Source organism: Microdochium trichocladiopsis (genome assembly GCF_020744255.1).
Source record: "Microdochium trichocladiopsis strain MPI-CAGE-CH-0230 chromosome Unknown B0I36scaffold_9, whole genome shotgun sequence".
Taxonomy (NCBI): Eukaryota; Fungi; Ascomycota; class Sordariomycetes; order Xylariales; family Microdochiaceae; genus Microdochium; species Microdochium trichocladiopsis.
Genome location: NW_025763552.1, coordinates 2,238,438 through 2,262,709, shown reverse-complemented (window position 1 = coordinate 2,262,709; position 24,272 = coordinate 2,238,438). Strand labels below are relative to the sequence as shown.

The 24,272-nt window shown below is 55.2% G+C and overlaps 6 protein-coding genes across 6 annotated transcripts; 2 read left to right on the top strand and 4 right to left on the bottom strand.

Annotated features, from left to right (window-relative positions):
• Nucleotides 1-444: 444 nt before the first annotated feature.
• Nucleotides 445-5,722, bottom strand: B0I36DRAFT_417141 (uncharacterized protein; the record flags this gene model as incomplete). Its single annotated transcript, XM_046162101.1, has 3 exons — nt 445-527; nt 629-4,323; nt 4,620-5,722. The coding sequence occupies 3 exons, from the start codon at nt 5,720-5,722 to the stop codon at nt 445-447; spliced, it is 4,881 nt and encodes a 1,626-aa protein (XP_046008650.1).
• Nucleotides 5,723-6,868: 1,146 nt separating this feature from the next.
• B0I36DRAFT_366996 (uncharacterized protein) lies at nt 6,869-7,642 on the top strand (the record flags this gene model as incomplete). Its single annotated transcript, XM_046159392.1, has 3 exons — nt 6,869-6,938; nt 6,998-7,389; nt 7,466-7,642. The coding sequence occupies 3 exons, from the start codon at nt 6,869-6,871 to the stop codon at nt 7,640-7,642; spliced, it is 639 nt and encodes a 212-aa protein (XP_046008649.1).
• Nucleotides 7,643-8,587: 945 nt separating this feature from the next.
• B0I36DRAFT_251192 (serine threonine protein kinase, CMGC group) lies at nt 8,588-10,150 on the top strand (the record flags this gene model as incomplete). Its single annotated transcript, XM_046150596.1, has 5 exons — nt 8,588-8,838; nt 8,935-9,269; nt 9,327-9,628; nt 9,694-9,859; nt 9,972-10,150. The coding sequence occupies 5 exons, from the start codon at nt 8,588-8,590 to the stop codon at nt 10,148-10,150; spliced, it is 1,233 nt and encodes a 410-aa protein (XP_046008648.1).
• A 597-nt stretch (nt 10,151-10,747) lies between these two features.
• Nucleotides 10,748-11,383, bottom strand: B0I36DRAFT_353263 (uncharacterized protein; the record flags this gene model as incomplete). Its single annotated transcript, XM_046157192.1, has 1 exon — nt 10,748-11,383. One exon carries the CDS (start codon nt 11,381-11,383, stop codon nt 10,748-10,750), a length of 636 nt encoding a protein of 211 aa, XP_046008647.1.
• Nucleotides 11,384-14,294: 2,911 nt separating this feature from the next.
• B0I36DRAFT_249985 (amidase signature domain-containing protein) lies at nt 14,295-16,277 on the bottom strand (the record flags this gene model as incomplete). The annotated part of the gene is made up of 2 exons (XM_046150519.1): nt 14,295-15,922; nt 15,995-16,277. The coding sequence occupies 2 exons, from the start codon at nt 16,275-16,277 to the stop codon at nt 14,295-14,297; spliced, it is 1,911 nt and encodes a 636-aa protein (XP_046008646.1).
• A 6,185-nt stretch (nt 16,278-22,462) lies between these two features.
• On the bottom strand, nt 22,463-23,725 carry B0I36DRAFT_332522 (alpha-L-fucosidase-domain-containing protein). Its single transcript, XM_046155128.1, has one exon. The coding sequence runs from the start codon at nt 23,703-23,705 to the stop codon at nt 22,596-22,598; it is 1,110 nt and encodes a 369-aa protein (XP_046008645.1). The 5' UTR covers nt 23,706-23,725; the 3' UTR covers nt 22,463-22,595.
• Nucleotides 23,726-24,272: the final 547 nt, after the last annotated feature.

The following is a 24,272-nucleotide window of genomic DNA, read 5'->3' as shown; positions in this document are numbered from 1 at the left end:
CTCAAGGACTTACAGTACCCCATGAATGATTAATAGCAATCCAAGCGTCATTAGAAGGGGATAATCCGATCAGGGCTACGGACCCTGAGGCCGGGCGGCTGGTAACCTTTGCTCAGGTTATGCTTTGGCTTACGGCATCGGACCATTTGATTGTACAATGAGGTAGTCCCACATCTTGAATATGACTTTTAATTTGGGTTTGGAAAAGATTGCCATCGTCAGCATCGGTCTCATGCGTCCGCTTTGGCCCTTACGACAGTCGGAGGGGCTTCCGTAAACCAGTTCTTATTAACCTCCTTGATAAACATAACCGAGAGTGGTTTCTGGGAAATGCCAAGGCCGGTTCCTAGTCGGACATTGGATGTAGAATTAACAGTGCTTCTGGATACTGCGTAAGGTCCCAGCCCTTGAAGAGTCACAGACACATGTTAGTAGCTGGTCTGACTAGCCTTTGTCCTCAAAGCAGTTTGGCACGTAGAATAGCACGTGTAATAGTGATCTTTGGTCTTTGGCGTGAAAGAACGGGGCTAATAAGTGATATCTGATGGACAGCATTATACATGCACATTTGGCAGTATCGTGTCTCAGGATCCTTCCACCTAGGTCGCAACCATCAAAGCAAGCATACCTCCCAATGGACCCCTGTCGTCCGGACGGTAGTTGGCCAATGCATCTGGCTTGCAAAACGTCGAGAACCTGGCCTGCAGCGCCACGAACGCAAGCGGGTTCGACTGAGCTGGGGATGAACCACCCATGGAACCGCTGAAAGAGTCCGCTGTGGACGCCCTCGACACCGAAGACTCGAATGAGCTCCGTGGAGACGACGAAAAGCTGCCCTTCAAAGGCAGTCTCGAGGTTGCATTCTGCAGCATCCGGGCCCCAAAAGCAGCGCGGCTGCCATTGGAGACGGCAGTGATACTGGAGCGCGGAGATGCACCCCTGCTTGCAGCTATGAGCCCCCCGGCACCGCTCCTCGGACGGCTGACGGCGAGACTGGTGGCCGCGCTCGCCGCAACGCTGGCCCAGTCGATACTGCGGCCCGTCAGCGCGCTGTCCGTCGCCGTCCCCGCCACCACGCCGCCCAGCTGCCCGGCCGCCCACGACGCGCCGGCCGACACAGTCTCACCGACCCCGGCCTGGCTCAGCGCCGTCGCCGTCAGGAGCGTCGTGCCTTGGGTCGCCAGCCCGGTCACCGCGCCGACTGTCAGATCCACGGCCGCCTGCCCGAGCGAGTAGCCGTTGCCCTCGACCAGCGAGGCGGCCGCCCCTGCCGCCAAGTTGCTCACGGCGCCGCTCAGGGCCGCCGTGGCCAGGATCGCCGCCGTCCCGCTCCCGATCGCGGCGCCGATGACCGGCCCTGCTACAGCGGTCACGGCCGCAGCGACCACGATGCCCACGGTCCAGCGCACCACCGTCGACCAGAAATGGCCGGTCGGGTCGGCCAGGTTGATTGGATCCCCCGCGCAGTATGCGTAGCGGTTCTCGGTCAGTGTTGCGTCCATGGACACGAAGCTCATGTGTGCGGTGCTGTAGAAGCGAGAGCGCAGGTAGGCAAGGCCTGTGGCCTGGTCTGAGTACTCCTGCCGGAAGCCTAAGGCCGCCACTGCGGCTGATGTTGTTGTTGTTGCTAATGTAGTTTCCGACGGATAGCGGCCTGCTGGTATGGACGATGAAGCGGTCAGGCTGCCCTTCTTGGCAGAACCGTAGGCCTCATACGTCGTAGCCCTGGCATGCTTGTCGCGCAGGGCCAGCGCCGTAGAGCCGTTCTGGTCGACGAGATAGGTCGGCGGGCCCGAGCCGGAGTACCCTGCTGCTAGCCGTCCTTCGCTGTCGAGGAGCAGGGATGTTCTGTCGGCACTGCCCTCGTCCTGGCTGTTTTGAGCAGCATGATACGTGGTCTCGATGCCATTGACGGCTTTCGAGTCGTCCCAGAACATCGACACCCCCTTGTCAGGACTCTCATGGCGGGCCAGCAAGTCGTCCGGGTAGTAACTGAACTTACTGTCAACCACAGAGTCCGCGTTTGTCTGCTTCACGTGCAACAGACGGTCCTGGTCGTCGAAGGTGTATATTCTGCCTTCTCCGTCCTCAAGCAACCGGCCATTGGCGTCATATCTGAATGTCCCGTCAATTCGCTGGTCAATCTCATTGTACTGCATTTTCTTCTCCTCCCCATCTTTGTTGACCACGACGATATTGGCGTTGCCGTCATATTCATATTTCGTCCTCGTTGTTGCCTCTTCGTCTGACCTGGTGGGGCTCCTCGTCGTCACCGCATCCTCCTTCAGCTGTCCGATTCCATCGTACGTGTACTCCCTCTTGAAGTTAAGCTCGGGCGAGACATCAGACTGAGACTCGACACGCGTGAGCTGCTGCTTGCCATCCCGGACGAACATCGTGTCCAGCAGCACAGTACCTGTTTGATGGTCGGTGACAGTCTCCCGCCGAACCCTGCCGAAGCCGTCGTAAGCCAGCGCGCGGCTGTGGTGCTTATCTCCGCTCCAGTGTACCTCTGTGAGAATGCCGCGTGTGTGATTCACGACGTCGTACTTGGAGGTGCAAACCTCGTCCTTGCAGGAGCGACGCGAAACGCGGCCTTGCTCGTCGAATGCTGTCTCCCGAACCACGTGGAAGGCATCGGTCTCGGCTATTACGCGGGAGAACTTGTCTAGAGTGTACTTCTGCGTTGTGTTGGGACCGTCGTTGCTGTTGTTGCTGTTGTTGTTGCTGATTGATAAAAGTGTCCCGTCAAGAGCATACTCATACTCTTTCTCCTGCCTGTCGCGATGAACAAGCGAGACTCTGCCAATCGCGAGGTATGCCATCCTCGTAGTCCCCGACGGGGAGGAGGAACTCGCAACTTGCCCAGCTGCGTCGTACTCATACGTGAGTCTCGTTTTGTCGAAGCGCCTAGTCAGAATGAGGTTGCCGTCGTCGTCGTACTCATGCGTCTCGACATTTCCAAGCTGGTTCCGCAGTTCTGTGAACCTGTTCGACTCGTCATATACCAGAATCGGCCCATGGTTCTCGAGACCGCTTGCTCCGGCGTAGCTCGTTGTCTTGACGTACGTTTGCCGGTTTCCAAACAGATCGAGCTGGTACCTGCGGTGCACTACGTCCTGTGAACCATCTGCCCTATAGCCAGTCTCGGTCTTTGAAGTAACCGCGCCATCGAAATCGTAGACCAGTTCCATTTTTTTGAGCGGTCCGCTCGCTGGGTTGTCAAGTCTCTGCGCCAGAGGTATCTGAGCTGCGACTTCAAGGATCTTGCGGTCGGAGCCGTCGTAATGGGTCACCATCTCCAAGCAGATGGCATCGTCACTCCCCGAGTCCGGATACTGCACCTGACGCTTAACTCGCGACATGCCATCTGTAAAGGTGACTAGGCGAACGTCGCCATTGATACGCTGCGTGACTTTCCCCTGCGCGTCATCATACTCGTACGAAGTGACGTTGCCGTCCGGATCAGTCGTCTCGAGCGGACGTCTGAGTGCGTCGACGTGGAACGTTGTCACCAGACCGATGTTATCGGTCTGCTCCTTCGGCTGTGACAGACAGTCATACCGAGTTTGACTCAGTGTGCGCGTCGGCTCTCCACCAGCAGCTGTAGACTCGTCGACGGTAGGATCGCCGTTGTCCATGACGCTTATCTCGCGCCCGAGCGCGTCAAAAGTAGTTCGCTTCGTGTACCCGAAGTGGTCGGTCCGGCTTTGAGTACAGGGAGAGGCCGGGTCCGGGTTGCGGATGTTCGTCTCTTGACCGAGAAAGTCGGTGTGCTTGCGTAGTCTGCCGAGCAGATCATACTCGAAACTTTCGGTGGCCCCCTTCGCTTTCACCCTGCTGATCAATGGACCTGAGGTCACGCGCACGCCGTAGATTGATTTGGTCTTGGCTCCCGAAGGATCTTTGGTGGTTTCGGTGAGCGTGCCGTCGCGGAACTCGTAGTCGATCTCAGTTCTGACCTCCTTCCTTGATCGTTCCACGTCGGTTGGCGGCGTGATCCAGGCAATCTTTTTGGACGTCATTCGCCCCTCGCTATCATACGTGTACGACGAGATCTTCCAGTCGCGGAGCTCTGAGTTCTGGGCAGATTCGACCCTGAATCTGGTATCAGTCTGTGTTATCGTCTTGTCATTGCTTGATAACGTGTGGAAAGTATAGCGCTCGAATTTTGAAATGGCATCCGTCTCAGTCACCTGGATTGGCATCTGGCTGGCGTGGCCATTCCATGTCACTTCTTGGTAAAGCGTAGAAGAAGTCGCCTGTGGGACGAAGCGCCCCACGGACGGGTCATACATGTCCTTCTGTGTCGATGTGATGTTGCTGTAATCGTTATAGCTCACTAGGGCCCGTGTCATTGGCTGTCAGTCTGGCTTGACGCCAAAGGTCGCATTCAGATTGCGGAACGAGTACTCTTGACCGGCCTAGACCAACTCGGCGACAGCCTGTGCTTGTCGTACGTGATGTTGTACTCGTAGTCGGTACGGAACGTGTCAAGCAAATGGCCCTGGTCGATCTTGTGCTCAATCTCAGAGACTGGAAGGTGCATGTGGTTGAACCAGTATGTCGCGGCCAGCTGTTTCCCTGCTCCGTCAAGCTGGATCATCCTCACATCATACCTGTTGCTCAACGTCAGCAAGTCTGTATCAGTAGGGGATTCGGAGAGATGGGACACAACAGACTTATAGTGCGCATAAAAGGTGTTGCCGTCTAGCAAGTTATCTTGGAGACCTCCAATCCGACAGCCAACGTTAGCCCCGGTGAACGTGTTGCCATTGGAAAGCGTGCCGAAGTGATAATCTGTGCGTGTCAAGACGATGTTTGAGTTGGCATCAACTCGGGTACAACGCTGAACACTAGGCATGTCTCGCGCCACGCCTGTGCTGTCAAGGTACGCCATGTTGGAGTAGAAGAAGCGAGTTGCTAGGCCGGTGGGGTATCTGATCTCCTTGACTATTGCGTTGCCGCCGGCAGGTGACTTATCGTAGTGAAAGCGCGTGACAAATCCGACAGGATCCTCAATCGACAGGACGCCTGTCTGCTGGGCCAAGTTTATCGTGGTTGTCCCTTGATCAGGGCCAATCACAATGATCTGCGAGCCGGGTTGATACTTGAACTGGATACGCTGGCCCCAGGAATCCTCGATGTAGTCGAGCAACGCCTGCTGAGGACCGCCCCTAGAGATGTATTTGTAGTGGATGCGGTTGCCAAAGACATCATCATGCTCGATAGGCAGGCCGGTAGCATCAAAGTAATCGACAGACCCGTCACCATGGAGAATCCGGTATGTGAAGAGACCGTCCTTCTTCGATGGCAGGGGAAGCGGGGGCTCCTTGACCTCGAACTTGACGCCATGGTCGTTGAGGTAGCGCAACCCGGACATGTATCCCTTGGAATCAACCCAGCGCAGATCAATGGCGTAAGTCCGTCCGCCGGCAGTGACGCTGGCGCCTGGGATCACGTGCGGCAGCTTGAGTCCCCATCCTCTAGGGAGGCCGAAAGTTCCCAAAGCGCCGGGATTGTAGGTGATGTCGACGAGACAGTTGATGCTGTCTCGTACGCCACGGAGGTGGACTAGCGACTTGGAAAAGTTGAGAGTGCCTGTATTAGGATTGATTGACTCGCTCTGCTGCAGAATAACATTTGCAAAAGCTTTGGAGCCTTGGTACTGGCCAGTAGTAGGGGGAGCAGAATCCATTGAACTTTGTCTGAAATCCGCCATGATTTCAGAGGACCGGGTGGTTCTTGTGTTATTTCAAATGTAAGTGTGAGCGCAATAGAACAAATATATGGAAAAATAGTGTGCAGTGGTCGCCGACTTGTTACGGGTTGAACTTGATGGTTGATCGTAGTGGGGGAATCGCGGCCTCAACACCAGAGAAGCTCGTCCTTTTTCTACAGCATCATACACGTAAAAACAAGCTGCAGAATCCTCTCGAAACTTGTTTTGATTTTTTGCGCGACAGTGGCATCTGGTATAGAATATTGCATTTACGAGGACCTGAAAGAAGTCAATATGCCGTCAAGCCGAGTGCAGAACTTCCAAACTCGGGACAACCTCAAAGCTCGAGCCTTGGCACACAGAAGTGGCTTGCGGAGCTGACAGGCTCACCCGGCACGTCAAACACCCTTCTAGATGACAATGTGGCGTTCCCAAAGACGCCAAAATCTGGCAGGTAGGCAGAACTGAGTTATAGTTCGCGGTCAAGGTTCGTGGTGAGACATTGGCACGTGTGCGCCACTCGGCCGAGTTGTTCCAAACCGGCCTCTCCGCCGTTGCCTACCGAATCGCACAAGGTTTTGGCGCTGGGCTCCACACATGTACCGCGGAGAGAAGCGCTATACAGTTCTCGGCACGGGGATGGTGCGCTTGAGGTTAAAATGCGTGGCCGATATGCCTGTCTTGTGGTTTTTTGCGCGATTCTGTGATCCTAAATGGAAATGCCACATCCGATCCGAGGCTGGAACGAGGCGTTGCCAAGACCATCAGCGTATGGATCCTTCGCAATGTATACACTTTATGTCTCAACGCCTTTGCCGTAGGCCGGGATCGCAGTGGCCTGATGTGGACGACGGCCAAGAAATGATGATCAGAAGACGAACTCTGTCAAATCTGGCAGCCTAAGGGCGTCCATAGGCAGCAGTATGACAGTGAGGAGCTCATGTCTTGAAACTCATGATTTGTTGTGCTGTGAGGCAAAAGACCACGAGACGATGATTCTGTTCGCCTATAAAATATTGAGCATCGGCTCTCGAAGTTTTCCTCCATGTTCTCAGTCAGCATCAGCACCGCACCCAAGCATCCTCAATCCCACAACCATAATCTCGAAGCCGCAAAGTCCAACAAGACCCGACACCTCTTGACATCATGTCCATCAAGACAATCATACTTACCACGGCCTTCGCCGCGCTCTCGGGCCTCGCTCAAGCGGGACCAGGTAGGTCTGCTCTCATCACTTGAGATGTGCTACGCACATTTACTAAGGAGTTTATGTAGGTGCCATCATCTATGCATGCATCAACCTACCCACTCCACCATCGCAGAACTTCACGGTCAACTTCAAAGCCGGTGCTGGTACAGACAGGTGCCTGAATAACAACGGCACGGATGCTTCCGTCGTCGTCTCCCGGCAAGGTATCACCTGCGCGTCAGTAGGCTACGTTGAAGCCAAGACGAGCAGTTGGGGTGATTGGTGCGCGAGCGCCTCACGCTTCTGGTCGCTCTCTTGGGAAACGGAGGACCAAACACGTTCTGGCTCGACGAACACCGAGTGGTTCAGACGCAAAGACATTGAGCTTGTGGGATATACCCCTGGCACCTACATCTGCGGCAGGCCCGCTAGTTGCACTCAGCGCACCATCACTTGGGATAACCAGGGGCCTCTTTATGTAAGCATAGATTTGTCTCTGCAGTGAAAACATGCTGGGTCACCTGCAGCCATGATCTGACTATTCTTTCTGGCAGATCATCTTCAACCCACTCGACTTCACTCTTAAAGCTCGGGACTCCTCTGCCGCAGCCATGAATCACCCTGCCGAGGTAATGGAAGTCAAAGAAACCGAGTCGCAGGTCATTGCCCGATCCCCAAGCCGCATTTATGGCAATGTCGCAGAGCGGTACGCGAGGGCCTTCGACGTGTGAGTGCAAGACTCATCACGATGGCTTGAGCTGTTCTTCCTTCTCACTTTTCAAGTCTTTGTTTGGTTTTCGTCTATTTTTCTTGTTTGTTTCTTGAAATTTCCGCTTTGTAAAAAGTCTGTTTTGGCATTTTGAACGAGGAGGCACTTCCTTACCTTCCAAATGTAAATCTAACACTCCTTAAATATGCTCATATCATTTTGACCAGAGATCTTGAACAAGTCGTACACATTATGTCTCGTTATCCCTTCAAGGATGGCTGCTGACTGCCGGCAATTATCCCCAGTGAACAATCCAGCATTCTGGTGCTGCGTTCGTGCCTCACCAACACAAACACCGACCATACTTACTTCGCGATGCCTCCTCCGTCATGAAAGGTACGACAAGCACTGACCAGGCGGACGACTACCTGGGCATAATTACCTGAATGACACAGGCATGCACGGAGGAGATATTTTAATGCAAAAAAAACCCAAGATTCTGATCAATGCGGATTGAGTTGCAAAGTAACGCGATTAGCTGAGGAAACAGTGTTGAAGCATCGAGAGGTGCAACGGACGGGTTGCAGTGGGCGCGCGCATTGCATTGTCACCGGATGTCTTTTGTCACGCCACGGCTATTGGAGCAGTACATGGTCTTTGCTAGCCTTCAACACCGAAGTTGGGGCGGGTGAGCTGCGGCCAACGTGGCAAATGTCTTGGACGCGTTCTTCCGGCTTGCCATCTGCCCCGTATTCATCACCGGATCTAACCGTGTGGTAGAAGCGCAAGGCAACTTGGCCGGGGCCGTGTGGACCCGTCATGCCGTCCAACACTTGGGAGCGCCGCTGATCGACCAACCCCCTTGTCGTGGACAGTGTCCCGCCCCGTCCTTGCCATTCATTTACCGTTGGGACGCCGCGCGCCCTCAACTCTGCCCTCTCAGCCTTGTCCCCTGCGTGCCAATGAAATGGCGTCCTCCTGGCTTGGCTGGCTGCTCCATCGCGCTGGCCGTCCCTGGAAGCCGCTCGACTTTTCTCAGGCCACCCGCTTCGTCCGGCTCCCCGCAGAGCACAAGGTCGAGGAGGAGTGCCTCCCGGACTATTTGGCTTCTCGCTATTATCCTGTCCGCCTCGGCGACGTCCTGCGCGACCAGTACCAGATTGTAGGCAAGCTCGGCTTCGGCGCGAGCTCAACAGTTTGGCTGGCACGAGATCTCGTGTATGTCCGCGCAAGCGTCCCCCGGCCTGCCTGTCCAAGTCCCAGTCAATGCAGGGCCATATGCTGACCACCAATACCACGTCCTGACACAACCAGTCGCCGTCGTCATGTCGCACTCAAGCTCTTTGTCCACGCGCGCTCCATGGGCGCACAGAACGACAACGAGCTCGACATGTACCGGCGTATGGCCCAGGTCAAGTCCAACCACCCGGGCCGCACTGCGGTCCGTCAGCTGCTCGACTCCTTCGACATCTCTAGCCCAGACGGGGAGCACCGGTGCTTGGTCCATCCTCCACTGTGGGACAGCATGCTTACCTTTCTACATCGCAATCCAGAGGCCAGGCTACCGGCTCCCTTGGTAGCATATATTATGCAGCGCCTCTTCTTCGCGCTGGACTTTTTGCATACCGAATGTCACATCATTCATACAGGTACTGGAAATCCAGAAAGCCTTTGGCTTATGCTTTCTGACGTGGCCAAAATCACAGACATCAAAGCCGACAACATCATGTTTGGCATTGCCGACGACTCCGTGTTCGAGACCTTTGAGCAGGAGGAGCTCCTGAACCCGAGCCCCCGGAAGGAGGTGGACGGTAGAATCATCTACACATGCCGCCAGCTGTCGATGCCGAAAAGACACAGCGATATCGTTCTCTGTGACTTTGGCTCCGCGGTAGTCGGCGACCAGGAGCACACGGAAGATGTCCAGCCAAACGTCTACCGAGCGCCAGAGGTCATCCTTGGAGCTCCCTGGTCATATCCAATTGACATCTGGAACGCCGGGTGCATGGTAAGTCTATTCTCCGACCTTTTTTCTCCCTAAAACTTCAGATACTCAGAAAAAGGCACGTACAGGTCTGGGACCTCTTTCAAGGTCGCCACTTGTTCACTGGTTACGACCCAGAACACCGCTTATATCGCAGCCGGGCGCATCTCTCCGAGATAATAGCCCTGCTGGGACCGCCGCCATCCAGCCTACTCCAGAGGGGCTCGCTTACGAGCAAGTTCTTTGCAGAAAATGGTGCGTGCGAGAAGCCTCCTATACTCCATACTCCTTCATCTGGGAGCAGTTACCCCCTCATTTGCATCACCAATGACTAGATGAGCTGATATACTGATTCATGAAAACGCAGGAGACTTTGGGGGCGGAATCTCCAGTCCCGACCCAGTAACTCTTGGCTCGCTTGAGGAGCGTCTGCAGGGCCAAGAAAAGGAAGCATTCCTTCGAATGATGGATTCCATGCTGCAGTGGGATCCTGCCAAGCGTCGCACAGCCTCGGAGCTCATCAGTGAGGACTGGGTCAAAATCTAGATCCGAGGTTAGCTTCTACGCAAAGTCTCTGTGGCTCATGGCGATGATGGAAGCGAGGTCATAGGTCTAGCGTACTACCATCGCGGTCGACAATGCACGCGCTGCCTTCGCAGAATAGCGGACAGCCCACTAGCGGAGGCTGAGAGGCGAGCATTTTTTGTGTGGCTTTCATGAAGGACAAAGATTGCATATGTGTAAAACGTGTAATAGTAGCGCTGTACGTAAAGCCTCTACTCAATTTTAGACTACTGGATTTCTAAAGAGCGAGGTTTTCTTCATTTCGCAATCCTTACAGTCTTGCACGCCTTGCCCAAACGACTGTATGGTGAGGGGATGAGTTGCAGCGAGCGCGCACTCCCATTCCAGCCGGATCCCTTGTGTCCCCACACACACACGGCATTGGGAGAGCATTAGTTCCTGCTAGCACCCGATGTCGAAACCGGGGCGGGCTGCAGGGCTCGCAAGGCACGGTTCTGTGGACGATCATCTTGGACGTGCCGTTTTGGATTGCGTCCTGCCTGGTTCATCGCAAGGGGTAATCCACCGATGTGGTAGAAGCGCAAGGCAACTTGGAGGCCAGGCTTCTTTGAGCTGTCGCTAATCAGGCTCTTTCGGATCGAGACCTCTCCAGCCCATCGATAATAGTCTCTCGGGCTTTGAAGGAACGAGGCGAGACTGCGGAGCAGAGAATGACCGTGTCAGTTTGTGATCATGAACTGGGAGAAGAGAGCTGACGTACACCTGGCCATTGTCAAAGGTCTTGCGGAAGAACCCTGTCCCGAACGGTCGCCGCGTAGAGTCTGGAGCAAATGTTTGCATCCACGCGTGACTACGCTTCTCGCCGTGCACTTCAGGTTCAGCGCAGTAGATGTCGATCTCCCACACGCTCGAGTTCTCCTTGTTCAGGATCAGGCTGAAATTCTTGAGCACTTTGTCGAGCAAGAACTTCTGGATGATCTCCATGTCTCCCCGGGATGGATGTTCTGTGGTGCGGGTGTCGAATTGGCTCGCTGATTCCAGCTGCGCGGGCGAGATCGTTCTATGGATAATGGCAGGGCCCCACACAACATCGTGCACTTGAAGCAGCAGAGTGACTGGCTGCGTGTACTGCCTCAGATCTGGACGATGGCCCAGAGTAGAGTAGTCGGAATCGACTGAGCTGACATCTTGCCCAGAGGAATGGCCTTGGTCTGCAGATTGATCAGGCCGAGTTGTGTTGGTTCGCTCCACCATCTTGCGAAATAATGGCTCTTGCTACGGGTGGTGGCCAAGGGTAGTCGCAAATGTTGACTCGAAGACGAGGTGCTGATGTCTTTACATCCGCTGCGAAGATATCTGGGTAACTGTGAGGACTAAAAGAGCTCTCTTGTCTTCCTGATATGCATGCAGCTCGTTCGTTCTTATGGGCCACCTTCTTGTCACCTACAGCCACCGAACTGGCCAGCGATGGAGACATGGCCTCCAGCCGGCTCACTGTCATGCATTCGACCCTGACTGTTGCCTATTGGCCATACGTATCGCTAAGCTGGCATTTTGTGTTCCATGGAAGTACACTCTAGATTGTGAAAGCGAGAAGCTCCGGTCAGCGCAAATGCTGCTGCACAGGTGGCCAAGAACCTTGAAGAAGCTGTATTACTCTCAGGAGTCATGGGTTCACCCGATGGGGTGACCATACAAAGACGCCCAGCCAGCATGTACCATCAAAGATGACAGCGTCATAGAATTGGCCAACTTGTGCAGCAGAATGCCTGTGACACAAGTGTTACTCGCCTGTAAGGCCAATGGAATCGGGCTCTCGATGGGACGGCTGGCCATGATTCTGTTGGGTCATCCATGGGCACAGAGATGTCGGTCACTATTGGCATGCGTTTGAGCACGCTGAGACATGCAGACAAACAAAATCTACCATCTCAAAGGTCATGGCCCCTGTCCGTGGCCCGGTTGAGGTGATACAACGGCTGCACGGCGGTTTGCTTGCCCCATGAATGAGGCTGTCACATTCCACATTCATCACACGGAAGACGCATGCAACGGGCTTGGAATGCAGACCAAAGGAATACACCGAATATGGCAAGGCGCAAAGAAGTGTGATTCGCGTCAACAGGCCCTTGTGAAGCTCATCAACAAGCCAAGCACAGCATAGCACCATGGAGTATGGCAGTGCCCTCGTGCTTGGTCACAGCACGTGAAAGAGCACACGGCTGCACAGAAGAACGAATGGTGCGTGAAACCCGCACGAATCCACAGAGCCGGACAGTCTCTTCACACATGAGACGCCCAGCGTTGGCGGGCATCTAATCGTGCGCGTCTTAGGGCAGGCATTCCTAATCAACAAACACCCTCTTCCAAAGCAAACGAGCCGATGGAGCTGCGAATGTCTTGGGAATGCAGGCAAGTGATAGTCGCTAGCCTCAGCTTCGGGAGAGGCTGCTTGTACATCACGGGTAATCAACAAGCAAAGAACGTCTCACAGGAGGCCGAGTTCCAGCTACTTCCTTGGGCCCTCGCCGTCGGCTGACATAGCCGCATTTGTCGACCACAAGACAAGGCGAAGACTAAGTGCTGATGCCTGCCGCATCTTGGCCGAGCAGCTCACCCCCTTGTTGTCCTCTGAGAAGTAACATTTAGTAGTGCCAATACGCCGTAGCGTTCTTCGTAGAATGTAAGTTACATGGTACAAGAGTTTCCTTTGGGTGTTGTACGCCAGCGACCCTCGGTGTATCTAAGATATTCCCTAATCGGAGACCCGCATTCCGCCTCAGCCCTTGCCCGCCGGTTTCGCCTCGCGGTGGACGATACCAATAATTGACGTCGCAAGATCCGACGCGATTGTTGATTGCCACAACAAAACCTCTCGCTATGCGGGAAGATTTCAATCTGTGCGCGCTCTCTACCTCGGCTTGAACTGCACCTTCACGAAGACAATGTACTCATTGCCGTCAGGGCCCGTGACCCTGGCGCTACCCGTCCAGTCGTGGTCCTTCTTATCAAGGGCGATGAACCTGTGACAGATGTCAGCCGTGCTTCAACACATGTGTTACTTCTGCGACCTGTCGGGCCGACACCAAGGACGCCCACACCACAGCGAGCGGAAGGTGAAAACTCACACCCCCGGACCTGAGAAGTTTGAGATCATGCTCTGCAGCTTCCCGAGTAGTTCCTCTGCCGTCAGGCCGATAGCGACGATGGGCACCGTCAACTCCTGCTTCGCATCGTCCACGCTGTCTTCGAGGATGACCCATTCTGGGCGGCGGAAGCGCTTCTCGAGGACGTTCAAGACGTCCTGGTATGCGTCGAAGACTTGGATGCCACAGGAGGACTGGTCGGAAGTTCCTTCGGTGGGGGTGTCTGACGACATGATGTGCTGAGATCCAGCCTCGACGAGGATGTGGGTAAAGTGGCGTCGTGTATAGGAGATGTTGCCGATGGCTGTTCTTATTGGTTAGTGTGCAATGCGGTGTTGTGGAATAGTATGCTGGTAATCTCGAAGTGTGGCATTTGGGCTCGATCTTTTATATCACGTCCCGCGCGTTGCTCTGCGCTCTCGATCTTGGCCTGAGGACACCAAACCCTTGTTGAGGCCACCGACTGGGTCAAACGCACGCAAAGACGGTGGCCAGGTATCTCTGATTCTGTAGCGATGGCATCAACATGTCTAGGGAGAATCGTAACTCCGCTGTGTGACAAAACATACCGGACTGTTTTTACCTGTGTGCAAGTCGCAGCCATCGCGACTGATTCCGTGGACAGAAAACATGGAAAACGAGGGAGAGTTTTCCGCGTGTCGGCTCTGAGTGCATCATGCATTGCGGCGTTGTGTATTGCAGTGCAGTGGTCAACGGCGCCGTTTGCAGCGCCACACACAGAGATGATCTTGGACTCAAGAGAATGGACCGATTGTAGTTGATTTACCCTTATTGTAGCATATCTTAGAGTTCGTTTCCTCAGAATGCCGAGTGAGTGAGTCTCAGGAACGTGCTGGACGTGGTTCTTCCAGCTGGACTACATCTACGCATTGGATACTTCAAGCCGAGGCATGGTCATCTCAAAGCCAGGGACCCCTCAGCTCATACAATCGATCACGAGCCACAATCACGGACCGGACAGAACATATGCCTGAAGTACATTGTAAAGTGGACCTGATCTAGATGTAGATCGGCCCTCCGTCCAGGCTGTCACCGGTCTTGACTTGTGGGACAATGCCTGCTTCGACAAGCTCGTTGATCAGGTCCAACAACATCAAATCACATCCCCTCGCAGCCATGATGCGCACAGACACTGGCAGCACCTCCTCGTGTTGCGTAATGACACTCTGATACTTGACCTGGCCGACAGGCACCACGAAGTCAGGGTTTCCCGCCATGGGAGAGATGAAGCCTGTATTCAGGCCGAGCAGGACACCCGGGATGCCTTCGGGTGTGCTGATGACACTGCCCGTGTACGTGCTACGGTACGCAGGTTGGTAATTGCTGAACGTGTAGATGAAGATGCTCTCCGAGCAGGTTTCCTTGTTGGGCGGCAGGGCAACCGTGTTCCACCAGTTCATGAAGAGGGTCTTGTTCGCGACAGCTTCGTCGATGAGATTTGGGAACCCAGAACCCCAGTGCCATGACCCGTTCGTCGAGGGGTTCACGAATGGTTCCCGGCCATTGTACTTGGCGGCATAGTCCTTGAAGAACGGGTCACGGACAAGGCGTATCTGCTCCTGCGCGGCGAGGATTGCCCAGGTCGTGTTCAGCATGTCGTTGTAGTTCTCGGGCGTCCCTGCGGGGCGGGTCTGGGCCCAAGCTGCCGAAAGGTTGAAAGTCGATGTCGATGCGGATAAGTGCTTGGCAATCTTGCCGACAAACTCGAGGACCAGTTTCTGGGCTTCGGTCAAGTCGGTAGTTCCAGCCGAGGGAAGCTCGTATGCAATGACCTTACTTGGGAGCCGGGTGTAGCTTGTTGCCAGGCCAGAGTAAAGGGCCTTGCAGGCTGTGTGCCACAACTTGGGATCCCGTGCAAGGAAGCCAGCCGTGTCGTACTGGGGAGCGAGCGGCACAGTGTTATTCAGCGGCACCATATCATGACTCGGACGGTTACCAAACAGGCCGTTGTCCTCAGCCGGAACGCGGACGGAACCGCCCGTATCGGAGCCAAGAGCGAGATCAAGCCAGTCGTACGAAGCCATGCCACTGCCCGGTCCGGAGGAAGACGAGCCAACCTCCTGATACCCGTCACCACGAGGGTTAAACGGGGCCTGGTAGTCAAGAGCATCCCGGACGTTCTCGGGCCCAGCGAACTGCGTGGTCTTCATCTTACCGACAATAATAGCGCCGGCATCGATCAGGCGCTGGACGGGCACAGCGTTCGTGTCAGCCTCCGGGTAAATGTCATAGTACGCCCGGCTGCCAGCTCCAGTTTTGATGCCGGTCAGGTCGTAGATGTCTTTGACACCGACACGAACCCCAGCTAGCGGCCTTTCCGTGGTGGGCTTGTAGTACAGCCGCGATGGAACTCCGATAGTGACGGCAGATGAGCCGGCGATTGCGGATCCGAGTGGCACGAAGCCCTTGCCATCTCTTGATGTGATCACGCCTTGGTGGAAAGAACCCATAGTGTCGGAGTACAGCCGGTAAGGCACATAGACCTCGCCCGTTGATTGTGAGAGCAAATATGGGCCGGCAGGCGCACTGAAAAGTGCAGCCGGAACGGATCGAATATAGCCGATGTTCGAGTCGTTTCCCACGTCAAGCGCGGTGGTGTTGATGACCTCACCTCTCAGGTAGACACCTGTTCTCGTGGGAAATCACGCCTGTTAGTGAGAGGTTCAACACAAGCGTGATGGAATGGCTCGCAGTCTACCTTGAAGAAATCCCTCGTTGAAGACATCGTCCTCGTCAATGTATGACGCGATCAGCTGCTTCAAGCCCTGGGCGTTGCACTCAGACTGCTCAACATCGAGGATAGTTATGGGAATCAAGCCAAAGGGAAGAGTGTCGTCATTGCCAGGCCGTGTGTGGTGACAACCCGGCAACTTGCCAACCGAGCTTAGGGCGATGTGGTACGAAACATTGTCGATGGCAATAGTCAGACCTTGGGCGGTTGTGTGAGCTGCTGTATGTTGTGCCAGGAGCAGCAGGCCCATCACGGCCTTAGCAGAGGCGGCCCATGTCGACGTGATCTTGGACCGGATGAAAAGCATGATGAATACTGCTAGAGGATTGAGCTGGATATAGGTGGCCGACGAATGAAGCAGGCGTGGCACCGGGGCCAGCTAACTCGCCTTATATGCTCTATCGGCTATTTTGAGAAGGCAATTGCTACACCGGCGTGAACGAATGGCTACACCGGCGTCACTCTTACACAGGCGTCACTTCCATGGCCTCTGATTCGCTCTTTTTTCCTTCGACCCACAGGTACATCGGCGCAAAGGCGGTGAAGCCAGCTCCCTTAACAAGTCCCTCAGCTTCGGTAAAGAACCAATAGGGTCAACCCAGGTCTAAATCGAGCTCATAACAAGATCTGCAGAACAAGACCAATTCAAGTATGCTCTAGATGCCAGCTCTCCATATCGCTATCCTCTCACTACTATCGAGGGAAGTACCTCCTCGTCGCTGTCAAGCAGCTCCCACTGACTCCTTCGCCTACGAATGCTAGGCTGCGTCTGCCGCCCGCTGGCACGTACTCCTGTAGTTCTTCCAGCTCCAAGAACAACTGACCGGCTGCGCGTTTGGCGCTGGGATGGGGTACTGGCCTGGTTACTAGCCTGGCTGCTGGTCTGTTGGCTCACTTCCAGTGGAGGCCTAGCTAGCGTTGACTTGTTGAGACTTCCCGGTGGTCGACCACGTCTGCGCCGTGGTGACTTGCTTGCTGGTTTGTTGGCTGGCTGGCTACTGGGCTGGCTGCTTGCCCCGATGGCTAGCCGCGCTGGAACAACCTGCGTGGTGTTCTTAGGTCTGCCCCGGAGAGCAGTGGCGATCTTAGGGTCGAGGATTCGTCGGTATGGATCTCGAGAGGATGGCTCTCGTAGGCGCCACCGAGGATGGACCTCCCATTTGGTGAAAGGCGTGCCACTTCCCAGCTTTGAGTAGATTGTGTGACAGCAGGGGATTCCAAGTTCGGTCGAAACCGAGCATTCCTCGCCGCAATCCCCGAGAGGGTCAGGAAACGGATTCTTTCCTGTCGGCATTGCTTTCCTTGCCAGCCGATATTGTTTCGTGATCAGTCCGAGACCCTTCGAAGAGAGCGCTATTCGGAGTTCGCCAAGATACTCCGAGCTGGACCCCATATACTCTCGTGCGGTAAGTACCTCATCCGCTGCGCAGGCATCGTTGAAATCCCGCTCTTGGTCCTTCATCATGTCCTGCATAGCCTCAAAAAGGCGATAAAGATTGCTCATACCATTCAGAAGATAGCTCTTGATGTTGTTGTTGCTTGCTTCTGTACCAGAGGTGACACGGACCCCGAAATTGCGATACTTCCGGATGAAACAGCGGGCCCATTGGGCCCTGACGGGCATGTAGGTTCCATGGAGATACCGCAGGATAGCTCGCTGGTCATCAAACTCCTTACAGAGGTTTGCCCATGCCTCGTCGTGGGCCTCCTCCGTCTCAGCAAATAAGACGAGCTTCCACATGATGAGAACTCCTCGATAGTTATGAGGGATAGCCTCGGTTATTGGCGTGTGAACCAACTCTCGGTCTTGAGGGGTTAGTTGAGCTTGTGGCTGCGGGGTAGTTGCCTCTCCGTCGCTGGTACCAGGGCTACTTCTGCTGCTGCTGCGGGCGTTAACCCACCTCTGCTTTGACTTAAGCAGGATGTTCGAATTGATGTGGTGGATGCACAGCTGCTGCTGTACATCGGGGAACTGGTCGTTCAATGCGGCTTTCATCTGGTCGTCGAAATCGGTGACGATCACATCCGGTCGCCGGATGGAGTGCTGCTCTGCTAGCTGTCGAATGCTCTCGGAGAGGAATTGGAACCCTTCTCTCCTCTCGTTATCTATCAGACCGAAGGCAGCGTTATAGACAGAGCCAAGGCATGTCTGTCCCGTTGCTTGGAATAAGGGAAGCTTGAAGCGGTTCGTGTTATATGTGTTGTCGAAGCTGATCACCTCGGGGAACCGCTTCCACATCTGGAGGCAGTAAGGAAATGTCCAGACAAGGCCAACAAGACGGTTTGGCTCATCGTCTCCCCACTTAACGAGATAGGGAACCTTCATCTCGTCAAGCAGCTTGATCAGTGCTGCAGTAGGAGTATGGCCATCCAGCTTGTCTCGGTTGATACGAGATCTGGCGTTATAGATGTCTTTCCGTGTAAAGGATGATTCGGGATGCTGCTCCTGGACGATAGCACGTACGTCACGGGCCCGAATTCCGACCCGACGGCTTGTCGATTCGACCGTTGTCCTGATAGGCTCGGTGAGTCTCCGATGGGAGGGATGAGCAGATGGCCCGATGCTGCGGCCGTGGTTATGCTGGCTGTGTTCGGGCTTCGAGTGTTGTCGTAAGAGCCACTTCCCCTCTTCTAACGCCTCGGCAACAACCATCCATTTACATCCACACTTTCGAGACTTCCGTCGTCGAAGTCCTGCGCCTTGACTAGGGGCTGGTTCTCCGAATCGATCGCATTGAAAAGTGTACCGGATCCTCCGACCCTTATATGAATGTGCATTTCGTCGAACAATACCGAAGCCATTAGCCTTCGCGAAAGTATTCACCCACTCGAACAGGACTTCGGCTGACGGCGCTGGGTCGCCTGGGATAGCTGGGTTCGGGATCCCGTCAGGGACAGGCGATGACGAGAGGTCGGGCAAGGGCGGTGAAGCTATAGTCGGAGAGTGCCTGTCTCGGGGAGGCGAGTAGGGCGGAGGTGATTCGAGTGCATCTGAACTAAGCGGCGAGTAACCCCATCTCTCACGCCATTGGCGGACTTGTTCGTATGACCGGACGAGCTCGAGGGTTAGTCTCCGGTGTGTCCCAATCACCTCGCGTACTAGCTTGAGAACAGAATGAAACTCGGCCTTGGTGGGAGAGGGATGCTCTTGTACTGATTGCGGTGGAGAGGAGCGAGGTAGTTGGTCCGTTTCTGGGCCTGGTATAGGGATTCTAACTCGTTGGGACCGTCTTCCTTGGGATGGGAAATCGTTCGAAAGGTGAATCTCTTGATCGAATCGTAGCCCCCATGGTGGCTCGTTCAGCCCGCGCGATCCACGGGGCCGTGGCGCGGTCGTCAACGTCTCTGGATATGAGGCGAAAAGATTATAGAGTGCTTCATCGTCGCCGACGCCGTAGTGTCGGCCAATGCTCGTGCCTGTGCTATTAGAGGAAGGTGGTCTTGAACTATCAGATTGGTCCTGCCGCTGTCGTTTTCGAGGCCGGAATTGATAGCTTCGTCGTCGTTGGTTGCTTAGGGAGCTAGATGGAGACTCGGGCTGGGACATGACGGCCTCGATCGCGATAGGGAGTGTCGCACGCACGGTGAGAAGATGAGTAAAAGAGTACTTGATTCGACTATGAAAGAAGGAAAGAAGGGTCTCATTTCGGGCAGAAAGTAAAGACCTGCTTTGCGATGCCGATTCTAGATGAGGCTGTTGGCGCGATCTGATACAGCCTGTGTTCGAGTTTTGGTCTCAGCAGGGGTCCAACACACCTCACTCCAGCCCTGTGACCTTAACAAATACCGTATCTTTCGCGAAAATCATTCTAAGTAGGCTCGACATGCGGCAAAGAGGTAATTAGTGTAGTAGCTAGCTGGTGAAGAGCTTCCATAAGGCGCGTCGATCGTTGCGGTGGAGAGGTAAGCCCGAGGTACAACGGGCGCTGTTGGCAGAATCTAAATGCACTAACAAAAAGGGATGGACCAATCAAAGGCCGTAAAAGCGACGCCTGTATAAGAGTGACGCCGGTGTAGCCATTCGTTCACGCCGGTGTAGCAATTGCCATAATTAAATAAATATCCGAGTTGTGCCTCCAGAGGCCGGGAGATTAGCGGCTAGGCGGAGATTCAGAGTCTCCAGGGTTGCACAAGAAGCTGGAGTCATTAGAGTTACGGGATCTAGCGTAGCTGCATCCTGTGATAAGCTCCGCCATGGCTCGAATGAGGGTGGATCTTTCAACTGGGAAGATGATTGGAGTGCATGCAGCATGCAGACAAGGACGAAAGGGATGCAATGCTCGTCCAGGCAAGCACATCCACCCTCACAAGGGTGAAAGGTGGGGTGTCCTCGAAGTTGAGGGATTTCTGGAAGATCAGAAAGCATGATTCTTTGGGTGCTCTCCCAGGAGCACCTCCGGCCATTCTCGCACACTTCCATAAGCACTAGGGTTCCACTCGCCAGGGTATCGGCGTATCGCCAATCTTGATTACTGATGTTATCATGGCGGCATTTCTCACTCCGCAATCGCGCTTGCGCTTGCCGACAAGCCCATCGCTTACGTCAAGCCAGTACATCAACATCAGTGGCAAGGAGATTGGCGTGACGTCATGTCTCAGCCGAATTAGCATGAATTTATCCCTCGGTTGGGCTCCCGCGCTCCTCCCCTCCTCATAAGCGTCAATGGTCGTCATTGGAACGGCCTGGAGCAAAGCCGTTTCATTCAACGGGGTGTTATGTGACATTCATTCTTCTTATTGGAGTGGACACACTACAAAAAAATATAACATTGACCTGATAGTGTATGGCTGCTTGTCGACTGGCTTAATGCTGCCAGCCCGACCATCTAAATTCGGTGCTCGAGCTCATTCACCCGGCGGCCCAAACAGATATAAAGCTCTCGCTCGGATTCAACTTATCGGTAATACTAAAGTTCACTGCCTCTCCCGCCCGTCCAAATCGCGCACGTGGAACGCCACGTGTGGCGCCGATGGAACTAGCAGACCGTGCTTCCCGACGACAAAGTTCGGCGTCCTGTCAGGGGCTTAGGGGCTTGGCTTCCGGGTGCTTCCCGGTTCCTCGGGTACTTCCCGTGTGTCGACTGGCAACGGCCTCATCATGGCACGGAAGATCCGTCATCACATGCTGAATCGCACTATCCAAAGTGGTATTGTGCCGTCTCATAATTCGATTATTGGACTGATCATTTTAAACTCGATGCTGCATCACGACAGTGGCGCCATATGAATGTTTCCTCTCTCGGCTGGCCTGCTTCTCATCCGGGCCCTCTAGCGTATTCTTGGCTCCATCCGGTCCATGAGGTCCCTGGGCGCTTCGGCTTCTGCAGGGGACGTAAAAACCTTGGTTCGCTTGGGGTGCAGGTCTACATCATCGTCAGGAGCATCCGCAGTATGGTCGGGAGTGCAAAGATGCCCTGATGAAGCTTGATCGTGCGGCGGACCATATACTTTGCCCGTAATGGAAAAGTCGCATCCTTTATCAGGAACCTTGTCTTTGTCGATCTTGAGATCTTTTCTGGAAGCCATCGAACGGGCCGAATTCAAGCCAGAACCGAAAATCCACATGGTCGATGCTTGACAGTGACGGGTTCATCCTGATGGCGGCGGGGCGCCCTACATGCACCACCTTGTCGTCTGTCCACCGCAGAGATGACAGAGGGAATGACCTAAGGGGCGGTCCAACATGGGAAGACATGTCGACGATGAGAGAGTGATGGGTGAGTGCTGGTGACAGGCATGTATAACCATTGTTTGAAACCTGTTCCACGTGAACTGTCTCTTAAACCTGGCACAGGTTTGCTGGTAAGAAATGTCCAAGTTGTACATGCGCTTCCTCCTTTGCTGCTTATGCTGAGGACAAGGAGGCACCACGATATTGTGCTTCTGGATACCTTTATGTGCGCCATATAGCCGCGGCGACTGCAAGGGCCTCTAGTCATATGTACAACAAAGGTAGAGCCTACCAGCTCCACTTAGCACCCTAATCTTGGTTATTATCACATAGAAACAAACCGAATCGGGAATTGGTCCCTGAGCAAAAAGAAAAATTGGCAGAATTGTCAACCGGGGTTTCTAAATGGTTTTCGCAATACGTGAATGCAAGGGCAAAGATAAGATACCCTTGAGCATGCCGATGGCATGTATGACCCCAATTATGTAGAACCATCTAAGTGTCACCTCACCCCATGTTGTTGCATTCCTCGGGGCTTTGTTTGTGCCAGTGTGGCCAGTAGCAAACCTTGAGCCGGGCCCGATGCTCAACACAGTCCAGCACGGAAAATTCTTCACGGGCAGGCACTATATATGTGCTCCCCGTCTGTTACACCAGCTGGGGACACAAAGCAAGGTCCTCGTGCCTCGTATTCCTGATAGAAATCCCGTGGTCTCAGTACTCTCGGCAAGCAAGTGTAAATATGAATGTCACGGCACAGCACATAGAAAAAGACTTGCTGAATACTGGTTTTTGCTGGATATGAATAGCACAAACCACGTCGCTCTTTTCGTGTCTGTGTTTCGCCATCAATTTACAAAGCGACTGGTACAATCAACCCTCACCCGTCAGCCTCGCTTACGCTGCCTCGACCCTGACCGAGCCGACCGATCCCTCCTCCACAGCGTGCTCGCCCTCAGTGTACACGACGGCAACATCACCACTCAGGTCGCTGCTGGCAAAGACGCTAACCTTGCTACCAGCCGAGACGCGAATGACGCCGACCTTGCTGCCCTCGACACCCGCCTCGGACAAGAAGATGCCGCGGAAGTCGCCCAGGCCAAGCGTGACGCCCTTGGTCGCAGCAGAGACTTGGCCACCAGCGGGCCATACCGTCGCACCCTGAGCAGGCTGAGGGACTGGGATGCGCTCGGAAAAGGTAAGCTTGAGGACATATCCATACGCCTCGGCGGGCTGCGTGGAGGGCAGTGTGACCGCCAACCCACCAGCATTCTGCTGGGAGTCCACGACATCGAGATACTCGCCCGCCGTATCACCCAGCAGCTGCACGCCCGTCAGCCCGGAGATGTCGACCAGCCGATCGCTGCCCAGACTCTCGATGTTGACGAGCCTGTCCGCCGGCCACCCGAGTATCGTCGCGTACAGGACCTTCTCGTCCTGCGAGCGCGTGAACCGGATATCGCTGCTGTTCCCCTGCAGCGGGGCCGTGAACGACCCGCCGCCCGCGCGGTTCGGCCCTTCGCCGTAAATGTCCCACGCGCGGGTGGCGTAGACGGCCTCGGCGTAGCGGCCCAGGTACGCGCCGATGTCGCGGAGGACCTGGACCTGAGCGGCGGGCAGGACGCCCGCGGCTGTGGGCGAGACGTTGAGGAGCATGTTGCCGTTCTTGCTGACGCGGTCGAGCAGCGAGTGGATCATCTGTTTGGACGAGTAGTAGCTGATGCCAACGGTGTAGGACCAGGAGCTGGCGCTGATGGCGTCGTCCGTCTGCCAGTATGGCCTGGTGAGCTCCGCGGGCCCGCCGCGCTCCCAGTCGGCGACGGCTGAGCTGTCGTTGAAGCCCGAGTCGAAGTGCTTGTACGTGGTGAGGACCTCTTTCCCCCACTCCTCGCCGCGGTTGAAGTAGTGCGCGAGGAACTCGAGCCGCTGGGCTTCGTTGATGCCGCAGATATCGCTGTCGCCCTGGCACCACCCGGGCGACCACAGCGAGAAGTCGTTCCACACCATATCCGGCTGCACGTGGTCGAGCGCCTCGAGCTGCTTGGCCAGCCAGTACTTGGACGCGTCCTCGTGGTTGTCCCACTGGCCGAGAAGCCGGCGGAGGGCCGGGTCGGTCTGCGCGGGGGCGGCGGCGAAGTACCCGTTGACGTTGAACGCCTGGTGCATCGCAATGACGAGCTTGAGACCCCTTGCCCGGACGAGGTCGGCAAAGATCTTGACCAGGTCGAGGTGCGGCCCCAGCTTCATCGAGTTCCAGTCGTTGACCTGGCTGTCCCAGAGCGAGTAGCCGTCGTGGTGCTCGGCCACGGGGCCGGCGAACCGCGCGCCCGAGGCGACAACGGCGTCGAGCCAGGCCTCTGGGTCAAACTGGCCGCCCTCGCTCTTGAGCACGGGCTTGAACTCGACGTGGTTGCCCGCGAGGTCGGTGCCGCCGAGCGTGAAGTTCTGGTAGCCAAAGACGGTGTCCGGGTCGCCGTAGGTGGCGACGTGGTGCGCGTACTCGCTCGAGTCCTTGCGGTACATGTTGCGCGGGTACCACTCGCTACCGTACTGGGCCGTCGAGAAGGCGCCCCA

What these genes read in the sequence shown, in the direction of transcription:
- B0I36DRAFT_332522 (XM_046155128.1), bottom strand. Translation starts at nt 23,705, where the DNA reads ATGGTGTGGAACGACTTCTCGCTGTGGTCGCCCGGGTGGTGCCAGGGC.